Source organism: Oncorhynchus nerka, linkage group LG15 (genome assembly GCF_034236695.1).
Source record: "Oncorhynchus nerka isolate Pitt River linkage group LG15, Oner_Uvic_2.0, whole genome shotgun sequence".
NCBI lineage: Eukaryota > Metazoa > Chordata > Actinopteri > Salmoniformes > Salmonidae > Oncorhynchus > Oncorhynchus nerka.
Genome location: NC_088410.1, coordinates 64,891,320 through 64,906,643, shown reverse-complemented (window position 1 = coordinate 64,906,643; position 15,324 = coordinate 64,891,320). Strand labels below are relative to the sequence as shown.

At 44.6% G+C, this 15,324-nt stretch overlaps 1 protein-coding gene across 2 annotated transcripts in view; it reads right to left on the bottom strand.

The window, feature by feature from the left end:
* The window catches only part of LOC115143125 (SLIT-ROBO Rho GTPase-activating protein 3), a 134,119-nt gene that overhangs the window by 49,710 nt on the left and 69,085 nt on the right, over window positions 1-15,324 (bottom strand). For both annotated transcript variants that reach the window (XM_029683229.2, XM_029683230.2), the window contains exons 4-5: window positions 13,962-14,024; window positions 2,082-2,267 (exon numbers count right to left, since the gene is read on the bottom strand). In XM_029683229.2, the coding sequence (XP_029539089.1) occupies window positions 2,082-2,267; window positions 13,962-14,024 (249 nt within the window). The remainder of the gene's footprint in view (window positions 1-2,081; window positions 2,268-13,961; window positions 14,025-15,324) is intronic.

The window sequence follows — 15,324 nt, the reverse complement described above, 5'->3', positions numbered from 1 at the left end:
TGAGTGGACTAATCCATTGCGGAGGCAGCAGGGACGGCACACACCTGTCTGATTCACGCCTGTTTGACACCATTGTCAGGGATTCAGACACCTGCTGATTCTGTTTGAGTGGACTAATCCATTGCGGAGGCAGCAGGGACGGCACACGAGACACCTGTCTGATTCACGCCTGTTTGAGTTGACTAATCCATTGCGGAGGCAGCAGGGACGGCACACGAGACACCTGTCTGATTCACGCCTGTTTGAGTGGACTAATCCATTGCGGAGGCAGCAGGGACGGCACACCAGTATCACCAGAAGTACATTTACTGTTAATTCCCATTATTTCTAATCTACATTTGTTTGGTTACAGTAATTTATGTTAATGCATTCAATATATAGTATTATTATTGCAGTCTTACTGTTGTCATTGTAGGAGTGGACACGTTAATTGCAGAGCGCATAACCTAGGCTACACTTGTGAGAAAAAGGTTTTGGTCAATTTTATTTCCATTTACGTGTTCCATTTACTTGTTTGGAGCACTCCTCCTGTCAATCTGGAGTAAGAACACACACTTGATTACGCATAGAACTAGACCTAGGTTACTTGGCCTGTGCAGAGCGTTAGAGGTTAGAGCGTTGGACTAGTAACCGGAAGGTTGCAAGTTCAAACCCCCGAGCTAACAAGGTACAAATCTGTCGTTCTGCCCCTGAACAGGCAGTTCAAGAACCTGAACAGGCAGGTTAACAACAATAAGAATTTGTTCTTAACTGACTTCAAATCAAATCAAATCAAATTTTATTTGTCACATACACATGGTTAGCAGATGTTAATGCGAGTGTAGCGAAATGCTTGTGCTTCTAGTTCCGACAATGCAGTGATAAGTTAAATAAAGGTTATATATATATATATACCTATAAATGTGCCCATTTGGGAATCTGATACTATTTCTGATTGTCTTAACTCACCATCACTGTGGAGCTTCTCAGAGTAATTCTTCACCTCAAACAGTACAAACTAACTCTGTTTCCTGAACACAGCCTATTCGAAAAATCTTTCCAGCTCTCTCCCTTTTGATAACCACTCAGCATGAAAGGGAGGGGAAAACATCCGGCCGGTGGAAACTTCCTAAAATAGGCCTACCTGATTACTTCTTATCCCTTGCGCAAATAGCCTACAGCTGTATCTGTCTGTCCGGAGCTCACTGACTCTGGAAGCTCTGAGGGCCCAGAATATTTTATAGAATGTTGCAAGTTTGCTAGCATGAGCTTTGGGCGGATCAAGTTAATAGTTGACGCAACGTTTCAAGTTCCTTGCAGACAGGCCATGCGTAGCCAATGTGATTTATAGGATATTTATTTTTAATCAGGATATTTTCTACCTGAGGGCTGTAATATTATTATTTGTTGGCTTTAAATAGGCTATTTGTACATATTGGCGATGGCAACAGAAGTTACTTTTAGATTTGTATCTTTTTCATTTAGATAAGAGGTTTGATTAACCACAACATTGATTTTGTGTTTATCGTTGTGAATTGTTAAGATACTTTTGTACCGCACTGTTGGAGCTAGGAACACAAGTATTTCGCTACGCCCGAATTAGCATCTGCTAAATATGTGTATGTGACCAAAACAATTCGATTTGAGATATGAAGACCTTATTATAAATGAAATGAAACTGTTCCACGAAAATGTGCATATGAAAATCATAACTGGCACGCAGATCAGTAGAAATGTTATGATTACTTGGCACTCCTATTACCGGCAACTTCAGGTGCTTTGCAGAATATGCAAATGTCAGCGGCAGCGGGCAGCAGGAGAAGGAGGGTCGAGAGCAGTTTTTTTTCTCTTCTGGTTAGGCTACAGTATATTGATCTCTGGCTCCCTTTGTGTGTCTTCATTTTTAATCGCAGTGCTTAAAGCATCAGACAAGCTCAGTAGCCTACATATAATTGATTTTATACAAACATAGGGTGTGTCTATAAATAGAAAGAAAAAAATGTTAGAAAATTTCGACCAATCGATTGGTTGAAAGAACAGACAACTTTTCTTTTCTTTTTTTTGGTCGGGGACAGCTCTACAAGCCTCGGTGTCAGCCTCACCTTCTCCTTCATCTTCTCGATCTTCCTGACGGAGCTGCGTCTCTGGGGCCGGTCCTCGTGGCGCAGCAGGTTGACATTGAGGTCTCCAGACTTACTGAACTGCTTCTCCTCCTGCTTCTCAGCATCCTTCAGCTTGCTCTCAGCGCTGATACTCTCCGTGTGGTACATGTGGTAGGTCTTCATCACCTGGAAGAGCAGGAGCAGCACAGAGGAAGGATGAGGAAGTTGCAACAATAACTGGACATAGGCTTCATATAAGACTTCACAACAGCAGACAGAGCAAGCAAATGGGTGATCTGAGGTGACAGCTAGTTTGAAAAGTTTCATTACAATCTGTGCCCTAACTAACAAAAACCATATTACGTCTTTTGAACCCTTTCCCTTTGAAATAATGACTTGCAGTGAGAATGGGTCTGTTTCATAAAATACTGCATGAGGGGCTTGTGTTTCATCCATGGTGGCAGGTGCTCACCCAGCGACAAGGACAGGGAACAGGATCACATCAGTATTCTTATCAGGACCACAGCTGGCCATGAATATGCATAACAGGGCCAGGCAAAGCACAGGACATCACAGCTCCTTTATCTCACATCCACAGACCAGTCTGCATCCAGAGATCCAACGACTTGATGAGAAACTGCATGATATACGCTCTTCAACTTTTACACATATGGAAACTGTTATTTGCTCCTTTGTTGGCCTAAGCTCAGTGAGCACACACACACACACACACACACACACACACACACACACACACACACACACACAGTTGATGTTTTCAATGGTGGGCTGATTGAATCAGGGGGCCCAGGGCTGTGTGTGGTAATATAGCTCATCTCATCTGGGCCAGACTTGACACATCCACACCCCCTCTCCACCCCCCTTCTCCTCCTGGAACTGGGTTTGTAAATCAGGATAAACTGTTCATCACCTAATGGTTGTTCATTCCATGCCATTTGTGTGGCATAATGACACCATTGTGCTCTCTGCCTTTCCCCTCCACACTGTGATCTCTCTGCAGTCAGACACTCAATATTCCCTTTGTCACAAATCAAAATAAATAACTGTAATGGATGGGATGTACAGTATAGCCCTTCCACCAAAAACACTGGCAATACAACTTGTCTAATTGAATACTTAGACGCATCTTAAGTCTGTTTGTTAAAAGGGCAGTGCACTTAAAAACATGTTTTACATGTTTCAGAATAATACGGGATGGATTAATACTGTGAAATTGTGAAAATGATGATAATACAATTTTAGTGTTAGAGTTGTTTGAAAAGACTGCCCGAAATTTCAGCTAGTTTAGCATAGGTGGAGTTTTGGCCGGCCTGGCGACATCATCACCATATTTGACTCTATGTAAACTGGAAACCACATATCCTGAGGCTGCATTCATTGTAGCTGGGAATTTTAACAAGGCTAATCTGAAAACAAGACTCCCTAAATTCTATCAGCATATCGATTGCGCAACCAGGGCTGGTAAAACCCTGGATCATTGTTACTCTAACTTCCGCGACGCATTTAAGGCCCTCCCCCGCCCTCCTTTCGGAAAAGCTGACCATGACTCCATTTTGTTGCTTCCAGCCTACAGACAGAAACTAAAACAAGAAGATTCCGCGCTCAGGTCTGTTCAACGCTGGTCCGACCAATCTGATTCCACGCTTCAAGACTGCTTCGATCACGTGGATTGGGATATGTTCCGCATTGCGTCAAACAACAACATTGACGAATACGCTGATTCGGTGAGCGAGTTCATTAGAAAGTGCATCGGCGGTGTTATACCCACAGCAATGATTAAAACATTCCCAAACCAGAAACCGTGGATTGACGGCAGCATTTGCGTGAAACTGAAAGCGCGAACCACTGCTTTTAACCAGGGCAACGTGACAGGAAACATGACCGAATACAAAACAGTGTAGCTATTCCCTCCGCAAGGCAATCAAACAAGCTAAGCGTCAGTATAGAGACAAAGTAGAGTTGCAATTCAACGGCTCAGACACAAGAGGTATGTGGCAGGGTCTACAGTCAATCACGGATTACAAAAAGAAAACCAGCCCCGTCGCAGACCAGGATGTCTTGCTCCCAGGCAGACTAAATAACTTTTTTGCTCGCTTTGAAGACAATACAGTGCCACTGACACGGCCAGCTACCAAAACCTGCGGACTATCCTTCACTGCAACCGACGTGAGTAAAACATTTAAATGTGTTAACCCTCGCAAGGCTGCAGGCCCACATGGCATCCCCAGCCGCGTCCTCAGCGCATGCGCAGACCAGCTGGCAGGTGTGTTTACGGGCATATTCAATCAATCCTTATCCCAGTCTGCTGTTCCCACATACTTCAAGAGGGCCATCATTGTTCCTGTTCCCAAGAAAGCTAAGGTAACTGAGCTAAACGACTACCGCCCCGTAGCACTCACTTCAGTCATCATGAAGTGCTTTGAGAGACTAGTCAAGGACCATATCACCTCCACCCGACCTGACACCCTAGACCCACTCCAATTTGCTTACCGCCCCAATAGGTCCACAGACGATGCAATCGCAACCACACTGCACACTGCCCTAACCCATCTGGACAAGAGGAATACTTATGTGAGAATGCTGTTCATCGACTACAGCTCAGCATTTAACACCATAGTACCCTCCAAACTCGTCATCAAGCTCGAGACCCTGGGTCTCGACCCCGCCCTGTGCAACTGGGTACTGGACTTCCTGACGGGCCGCCCCCAGGTGGTGAGGGTAGGTAACAACATCTCCACCCTGCTGATCCTCAACACTGGGGCCCCACAAGGGTGCGTTCTGAGCCCACTCCTGTACTCCATGTTCACCCACGGCTGCGTGGCCATGCACGCCTCCAACTCAATCATCAAGTTTGCAGACGACACTACAGTGGTAGGCTTGATTACCAACAACGACGAGATGGCCTAAAGGGAGGAGGTGAGGGCCCTCGGAGTGTGGTGTCAGGAAAATAACCTCACACTCAACGTCAACAAAACAAAGGAGATGATTGTGGACTTCAGGAAACAGCAGAGGGAGCAGCCCCCTATCCACATCGACGGGACAGTAGTGGAGAGGGTAGTAAGTTTTAAGTTCCTCGGCGTACACATCACGGACAAACTGAATTTGTCCACCCACACAGACAACATTGTGAAGAAGGCGCAGCAGCTGTATCACTGCCTGGTACGGCAACTGCTTCGCCCACAACCGTAAGGCTCTCCAGAGGGTAGTGAGGTCTGCACAACGCATCACCGGGGGCAAACTACCTGCCCTTCAGGACACCTACACCACCCGATGTCACAGGAAGGCCATAAAGATCATCAAGGACAACAACCACCCGAGCCACTGCCTGTTCACCCCGCTATCATCCAGAAGGCGAGGTCAGTACAGGTGCATCCAAGCAGGGACCGAGAGACTCAAAAACAGCAATCTATCTCAAGGCCATCAGACTGTTAAACAGCCACCACTAACATTGAGTGGCTGCTGCCAACATACTGACTCAACTCCAGCTACTTTAATAATGGAAATGGATCGAAATTGATGGAAAAAATGCATCATATCACTAGCCACTTTAAACAATGCCACTTAATATAATGTTTACATACCCTACATTTACTCATCTCATGTGTATATGTATATACTGTACTCTATATCATCTACTGCATCTTGCCATCTTTATGTAATACATGTATCACTAACCACTTTAAACTATGCCACTTTTATGTTTACATACCCTACATTGCTCATCTCATATGTATATACTGTACTCAATACCATCGTTCTGTACCATCACTCATTCATATATCTTTATGTACATATTCTTTATCCCTTTACACTTGTGTGTATGAGGTAGTAGTTGTGGAATTGTTAGGTTAGATTACTCGTTGGTTATTGCTGCATTGTCGGAACGAGAAGCAAAAGCATTTCGCTACACTCGCATTAACATCTGCTAACCATGTGTACGTGACAAATAAAATTTGATTTGATCACCAGGCGGTATAAGTTAATTGACCAATAACAAAAAGAGTTTCAAACCTCTGCCAATAAGAGCTAGTTTTCAGGTTACATATCCCTCCCATTAGGCTAAACTAATTAGGTCCCGCTCTCAGACCACTCCCAGACAGTCCTAGCTAAATTATTGTGCTGGCAATGGTGCCTCTTCACAACTGTGTGGGTGTGTGTGGACCATGTTAATTCCTTAGTGATGTGGACACCGAGGAACTTGGAGCTCTTGACCTGTTGATGGTGGCGGATGTGTTGTTGCCTACCCTCACTGTCTGGAGGTGGCCCGTCAGCAAGTCCAGGATCCAATTTTAGAGGGAGGCGTTTGGTCCCAGGTTGATGAGCTTGAACTATGGTGTTGAAAGCTGAGCTGTAGTCAGTAAACATCATTCTTATATAGGTATTCCTTTTGTCCAGGTGGGTATCATCTGTGGATCTGTTGGAGCGGTATGCGAATCGTAGTGGGTCCAGGGTGTCTGGGATGATGGTGTTGATGTGAGTCATGACCAGCCTTTAAAAGCATTTCATGGCTACAGATGCGAGTGCTAGAGGGCTAGAGTCATTTAGGCAGGTTACCTTGGCATTCTTGGGCACGTGGACTATGGTGGTCTGCTTGAAACATGTTGGTATTACAGACAGGTTCAGGGATAGGTTGAAAATGTCAGTGAAAACACTTGCCAGCTGGTCAGCACATGCTCTGAGTACACATCCTGGTATTCCGTCTGGCCTCGCGGCCTTGTGAATGTTAACCTGTTTAAATGTATTTCTCACATTGGCTATGAAGAGCAAAATCACACAGTCGTCTGGAACAGCTGGTGTTCTCATGCATGGTTCAGTGTTGCTTGCCTCGAAGCGAGCACATAAGGCATTTAGCTGGTCTGGTGGGCTCGCGTTCCTGGGCAGCTCGCGGCTGGGTTTAACTTTTTTAATCCATGATAGTTAGCAAGCCCTGCCACATCCGTCAAGTGTCAGAACCGACATAGTAGGATTCGATCTTTGTCCTTTATTGATGCTTTGTCTGTTTGATTGCTAGTTGGAGTTCATAGAGGGATTTATTATAAGCTTTTGGATTATTGTCCCACTCCTTGAAATCAGAAGCTCTAGCCTTTAGATCACTGCAGATGTTGCCTGTAGTTTATGGCTTGGGTATGTACGTACGGTCACTGTGGGGACAACATCATCGATGCAATTATTAATGAAGCTGGTGACTGATGTGGTATACTCCTCAATGTTATCATATGAATCCCGGAACATATTCCAGTCTGTGCTAGCTAAACAGTCCTGTAGCTTAGTATCCACTATATTGAACCTCTTCCATATTGAGCGCAGTACTGGTACTTCCTGTTTGAGTTTTTGCTTGTAAGCGGAAAGCAGAAGGATAGAGTTATGGTCTGATTTGTTAAAGGGAGGGAGAGAGGGGGCCTTGTACATGTGATTTAAAGTTTTGTCGCCTCTAGTTGCACAGGTGACATGCTGGTAAAAATTGGGTAAAACAGATTTCAGGTTCCCTGCAATAAAGACACCGGCGACGAGAAACCATGCCTCTGGCTGTGCATTTTCTTGTTTGTTTATGGCCCTATACAACTAATTGAGTGCGGTCTAGATGCCTTCATCGAGTTATGATGGTAAATAGACAGCTACAAAAAATATAGATGAAAACTCTTGGTAAATAGTATGGTAACTTGAGACTTCCTTAACATTAGAGATCGAGCACCAGCTTTTGTTAAGAGATACACCCCTCCCCCCTTCATCTTACCCGAGTCTGCCATCCAGTCTTGATTATACATAGAAAAACCAGCGAGATGTATATTATCTATGTTCTCGTTCATCCACGACTCTGAGAAACATTGAATATTACAGTTTTCCAGGTCCCGTTAATAGGATAGTCTCGAACAGAGCTCATCCAGTTTGTTCTCCAGTGACTGCATGTTCGCCAATAGAACTGAGTGCAATGGTCGTCTATTTGCTCGTCGACATAATCTCGTCAGAATGATGACTCGCCTGCTTCTCTTTCTTCACCGCCTCCTTTTTCGAGTCCCGGGGATTAGGGCCTGGTAAGTAGAACGTCCAGAGCTGCTGACTCGTTGAAGTAGATATTTTCATCCAAATCAAGGTTAGTAATGGCTGTTCTGATGTCCAGAAGCTGTTTCCAGTCAAAGGAAATTATAGCATAAAAAAATCACAACATAGCAGACTTGGTCAGGAGCCTGTAAGATGGCTACTATCTGCTGCAGCATCAGCTATAAGGTGTCAAGCATGCAAAGCAGCTCTCTCACTGTTCTGTGCTGTCTGTCTGTGGGTTAGACCCACTCTGCTGTCTGTCTGTCTGTCTGTCTGTCTGTCTGTCTGTCTGTCTGTCTGTCTGTCTGTCTGTCTGTCTGTCTGTCTGTGAGGGTTAGACCCACTCTGCTGTCTGTCTGTCTCTCTGTCTGTCTGTCTGTCTGAGACCCACTCTGCTGTCTGTCTGTCTGTGACCCATTCTGCTGTCTGTCTGTCTGTCTGTCTGTCTGTCTGTCTGTCTGTCTGTCTGTCTGTCTGTCTGTGAGGGTTAGACCCACTCTGCTGTCTGTCGCTCTGTCTGTCTGAGGGTTAGGCCCACTGTTATGTGGTCTGGCCTCAGGAGGTCTTAGCAGCTCATTCAGCAGCCTTGTAAAGTATAGCACAGATGTGGCAAGCGTCTTAAAATGCTTCCTGTTTCTTTTATTTCGGCAGCGAGATCCAGTACTATAACTCGATGTTAGACAGACAGAGAGCCTAACATTAAAGCTAGCTTGTTCTCTTACTGTAGTTAATGCTCACTTTGTATAGTATCATCTGACCGGATGGTATGACTCCCTTTAATCTGGAAAAAGAAGGTTATAAGAACATCACAGGGTTAATGGGTTGGGTTTATGTCAACTCACACACACACAGAATCTCTACTATTTCCAGTTGACTGCTACTGTATGATAGTAAGGTTTCTTAGTCAGAAGAACAGCTTATTTTTATCATCCAGCCAGTCAATGCTTTCATCAACAGAGCTCCACTGCACAAGGCGCTACAAGTCTTAGGAGAGTAAAAAAAAAATCACAAAGATCTGAAACGCAAACACTTCAAAGAAAAAACGCAAAGCAAAAACAAACTCTTGTCTATTCTGGTATATGACAGAGTACACAGTAGAAAGAAGTCACTTCAATGTTTGGGGAAACTAGGGCTAGCAGTGCGCATCTCCCAAGGCTGGCAACCCATTTCTCCAACAGCGTGAAAAGAAAACAGGGTTTCCAGGCAACTTCGAGCAGCACAACTAAAAGACCAACAGCTAAAGACAGAATGTAATTTGCAGGAACATTGAGGTGAGGCAGGGTCTACCTTCTGGGAGGTGTGTGTATGTGGTTACTGTCTTCACTCAAACAATAGCCTGAGGCTGTTCTGTTTCTGCACTGATGAAAGCTACAATTAACATATTTAATTGTGGAAATACAGACAGACGTGACTTCCACTTAAAGTGAACCGTGGTTGCAGCACTGATCTCAGTGCAAGAGGCATCACTGCAGTCCCTGGTTCGAATCCAGGCTGCATCACATCCGGCCGTGATTGGGAGTCCCATAAGGCGGCGCACAATTGTCCCAGCGTCGTTCGGGTTTGGCCGGGGTAGACCGTCATTGTAAATAAGAATTTGTTCTTAACTGACTTTCCTAGTTAAATGAAGGTTACATTTAATTATATGCCACTCTGATATTTTATTATGTGTTCTATAAGCCTGTGTATTAAAACCAAATTGGTTTCCTATAGTTTGTCAATTGGAAAAATATGAACGTGTTATCTCAAGAGACCTGTTACAATAAACATGGCCATTATGGCTAACACAATTACCATGACAGTCAGAGGAGCACCCCGGAATGAAACTGGAGAGAGATGGAAAAACCAGACCTGTTGTAAGTCACTGCACTGGGACGGTCTGTATCAGACTGTACTGCCCATCTCAGACCCAGGGTGGAAACAGAGAGCAGAACATCTCCATCCTTTCCATAATGTATTGGAACAAACTTACTACCAAGGCGGCGTGCTGCTGCATTCATTAAACAATCAGCCTCTAGTGTGGCAGAGTTTAATAACAAATGAACCAAGAAAACTGCAGCAGGACTTCTTGCTCCTGTACTGTCTGGTTAATTGAAAAAAACTTTACAAATATATATATATATATGTTGTTTGAATGGATCAGAGCTGCCAGGTGAATAATTGACTCTGTGATCCAATGAAGAAATTTGCTCTCATTTCTCATTTCAGATTCACTACATATAATTCAAGCCACAGGCATCAAGCATCATGCCCTCAAATCAATAGCTGTCTCAGTAGCTTAAATAATGTTTGAACAATGGCTTCAGCCAAACCCTCTTAAATCTCTAGACCCTGTGTTAGTGAATGTGACATATTCAATCAATCCCTATCCCAGTCTGCTGTCTCCACATGCTTCAAGATGGCCACCACTGTTCCTTTTCCCAAGAAAGCTAAGGTATGACTATCGCCCCGTAGCACTCACTTCTTTCATCGTGAAGTGCTTTGAGAGACTAGTCAAGGATCATATAACTTCCATCCTACCTGACACCCAACCTGACCCACTCCGATTTGCTTACCGCCCAAATAGGTCCACAGACGACACAATCGCCATCACACTGTTCACTTCCCTATCCCATCTGGACAAGAGGAATACCTATGTAAGAATGCTGTTCATTGACTACAGCTTAGTATTCAACACCATAGTACCCTCCAAACTCATCATTAAGCTTGAGACCCTTGGGCTCAACCCCGCACTGTGCAACTGGTTCCTGGACTTTTTGACGGGCCGCCCCCAGGTGGTGAAGGTAGGAAAAAACATTGCCACTCCGCTGATCCTCAACACTGGGGCCCCACAAGCGCATTCTCAGCCCCTCTCCTGTACACCGTGTTCACCCACGACTGCGTGGCCACGCGCGCCTCCAACTCAATCATCAAGTTTGCAGACAACAGTACAGTGGTAGGCTTGATTACCAACAACGACGAGACGGCCTACAGGGAGGAGGTGAGGGCCCTCGGAGTGTGGTGTCAGGAAAATAACCTCTCACTCAATGTCAGCAAAACAAAAGAGATGATCGTGGACTTCAGGAAACAGCAAAGGGAGCACCCCCCTATCCACATTGACGGGACAGCAGTGGGGAAGGTGTAAAGTTTTAAGTTCCTCGGCGTACACATCACTGACACACTGAAATGGTCCAAGCACACAGACAGTGTGGTGATGAAGGCGCAACAGCGCCTCTTCACTTCAGGAGGCTGAAAAAATGTAGCTTTTCACCGAAAACCCTGACTAACTTTTACAGGTGCACAATTGAGAGCATCCTGTCAGGCTGTATCACCATCTGGTACAGAAACTGCACCGCCCACAACCGCAGGGCTCTCCAGAGGGTGGTGCAGTCTGCACAACGCATCACTCCGGGGGCAAACAACCTGCCCTCCAGGACACCTACAGCACCCGATGTCACAGGCAGGCAAAAAAGATCATCAAGGACAACAACCACCCGAGCCACTACCTGTTCACCCTGCTTCCATCCAGAAGGCGAGGTCAGTACAGGTGCATCAAAGCTGGGACAGGGAGATTGAAAAACAGCTTCTATCTCAAGGCCATCAGATTGTTAAACAGCCACTACTAGGCGACTGCCTACCTACAGACTTGATATCATTGGCCACTTTAATAAATGGAACACTAGTTACTTTAATAATGCCACTTTAAGAATTTACATATCTCGCATTACTAATTTCATATGTATAAGACACTTCAGTATCCTTCACTATCTATTCTTTACTATCTATTGCATCTTAGCCGCTCTGTCACTGCTCATCCATATATTTTATACTTCTATATTCTCATCCCATTCCTTTACTAGATTATGAGTATTAGGTTTTGTTGTGGAATTGTTAGATATTACCTGTTAGATACTGCTGCAATGTCGGATCTAGACGCATAAGCATTTTGCTACACTCGCAATAACATCTGCTAACCATGTGTATGTGACCAATAACATTTGATATGATTTGATTTTAAAGGGATTCACAAGGGATTTCTGCAATTCTACCTCTGGCAAAATGCATTGTTGTTTGCAGTCCATAAGCTCCGTCATCTGATTACCAATGAGCTAAAAGCTTCGACTGTTCCCATGTTTTTTAACTGCCATTTTATACAATGAATAAATAGAACGACAGCCAAAACCACAATCATCATTATCATCAGTATTTCGGGAAAATGTCACATCTGTGGGTTTCTGATTCTGATTAGTTAGATTAGATTTTTGAGATGGGGCAAAAATGAAATGGGGCACCACAGGAGTCAAATGGGGCTTGAAGAAGAGAGGAACAATCATAAAACATGATCATGGCCATTCAATCTGATAGCAGCCCACATGTTTAACCAAGCCATGGCTGGACCTAGCTGTTGAAGAGCAGGGAGAGGAGCAGAGTAATTATCTGTTTTCTTGTCTGCATCCTGATGCATTTAGACTCCTCTGGCTGTGACCTTGAAATGCACACTGCTGCTGGAGCGAGCCCCCTGGGCCGTCCCCGCACAGGGTAGGGTTTAGGACACCAGCCGCTTAAGAGGAAAAACAATCTCTGTCTCATTCATAAACCTGGTGGGGAAAGCCTGGCAGACTCGAGGGAAGATAGAGGTGCTGCTGATGGAGCCGTGAGCTCTAATATCCTTGCCTTTAATGTGTACAGGGGGGTTAGGAAATGTGCAGGGTGAGAGTGGGTCAGTTAGCATAGACTAGAGGCAGTGATTGAATGTGGAGATTTGATTCAGTAAATAAAATATAGTCTGCAGTGGAGAGAATACATGAGTTTGTCAAATGTAACATGCCACAATTTAGACAGATACTTAAGTGACTTGGTATAAAAAAACAGCATTTATCATTATTATGCAGTCCTATATTTTGGTTAAGGCTTCACTTGGTAAATGGTATAAATAGGTCTGTCTTTGGTCCTTTGGCCCTGATCGTGGTTGATGATCTTTCTCTTCACCTTTAAAAGGAGTTATAACCTCTATTCTAACTCCCTATAACCCCTTTTTACTGTGTCATGGTGGACAGATGGTCCAATCAGAGAGAGATGGCATCTGTGCCAGCCCTGTCCTTTGATAGCCTGTCACTCATGACATCAGATGAATAAGTCATCGAAGTCTGCTCTTCTTGGGGGAGCAAGAGGACAGCTGAAGTTGCCTGGAGCTTCTCCAGACATAGGCACAGTGTCTCCTTCAGTATGAGCTTCACAACGCGACAGGGGGGCATAAGCACAGTGTCACAGTGTGCCCTTGATTTCTCACTGGTCACAAAGGAAAGTTTACAGAAGAGTTAATAAAGGCATAGAGAGAAGCCCTGACGGACACATAGATACAGTAGACCCGATGGTTGAGGGAGGGGTGTTTTGCCTTCCTGTTACTGTGGGCCCAGCCACTGGCACCAGAACAATATTGCAATGTGGAAGTGATTTGAGCTGCAGCCTGCAACTGGCCCACTTGGAGAGAAATGCAACGTTTCATTCCATCATCATAACAATCACCCACCTCCTCCTCCATATCATCCTCTACATCTGAGAATCACACTGCAGTTTGGAGAGAGAAAGAGAGAGAGGGGGAGATAAAAAGAAGAGAGAAAGAGAGAGAGGGGGAGATAAAAAGAAGAGAGAAAGAGAGAGAGGGGGAGATAAAAAGAAGAGAGAAAGAGAGCGAGAGAGCGAGAGAAAGAGGAACGCTAGTCTCATCACATTGCCCTCAGTAGAGGCCTTGATACTGGCTGTGTCTGGATGTAGGGATGCAACAAGAGGAGAGAAGGAATCGATTCTGACAGGGGAAAAGAAGATGGGTTTTGTTGTACTCACAGTGTAGAGTTCGTTGGTCACTTTTACCAGCTCCTCGTGCATCTGAATCCCAATGTCCTTGCTCTGAAAATCAATGGGTTGGAAAGCAGTTAGGGCCAATGCACATCAATCAATCCAGGTGGATAAAGTGCATCAACAAATAGTCAAAATAGTGATGAATATCCTGTAACAACAAACGGACAGGCAATGTTTTTCAGTGTGTTGGTGGTGATGAAACCCTGTCTGGATTGGTTTAAATCTTAACAGCAGTTTAAGAAAGTGCACATACAGTACAGTGACCAACAGCTTAAACATACAGAGCCTTCTGAAAGTTTTCAGACCCCTTGATTTTTTCCAAATGTTGTTACATTTAATCTAAATGGATTAAATAAATAAAAATAAAACTCAGCTCATCTTCACACAATACCCCATAATGACGAAGCGAAAACAGGTTTTTAGAAATTTTAGCAAATGTATATATATATATATATATAAAATAAATACCTTATTTACATAAGTATTCAGACCCTTTGCTATGAGACTCGAAATTGAGCTCAGGTGCATCCTGTTTCCATTGATTATCCTTGAGATGTTTCTACAACTTGATTGGAGTCCACCTGTGGTAAATTCAATTGATTGGACATGATTTGGAAAGGCCCACACCTGTCTATATAAGGTCCTAGAGTTGACATGGCATGCCAAAGCAAAATCCAAGCCATGAGGTCGAAGGAATTGTCCGTAGAGCTCTGAGACAGGCACAGATCTGGGAAAAGGTACCCAAAATATTTATGCAGCATTGAAGGTCCCCAAGAACACAGTGGTCTCCGTCATTCTTAAATTGATTAGTTTGGAACCACCAAGACTCTTCCTAGAGCTGGTCGTCCCGGCTAAACTGAGCAATTGGCTGAGAAGGGCCTTAGTCAAGGAGGTAACCAAGAACCAGATGGTCACTCTGATAGAGCTCTAGAGTTCCTCTGTGGAGATGGGAAAACCTACCAGAAGGACAACCATCTCTGCAGCATTCCACCAATCAGGGCCTTTAAGGTAGAGTGGCCAGACGAAAACCACTCCTCAGTAAAAAGTGCATGACAGCCCACTTGGTGTTTGCCAGAAGGCACCTAAAGACTCTCAGACCATGATAAACGGGGTTCTCTGGTCTGACGAAACCACGATTGAACTCTTTGGCCTGAATGCCAAGCATGACGTTTGGAGGAAACCTGGTACCATCCCTACGGTGAAGCATGGTGGTGGCAGAATGCTCTGGGGATGTTTTTCAGCGGCAGGGACAGGAAGACTAGTCAGGATCGAGGCAAAGATGAATGGAGCAAAGTACAGTAGAGGACCTCCGACTAGGGCGAAGGTTCACCTTCCAACAGGACAAGAA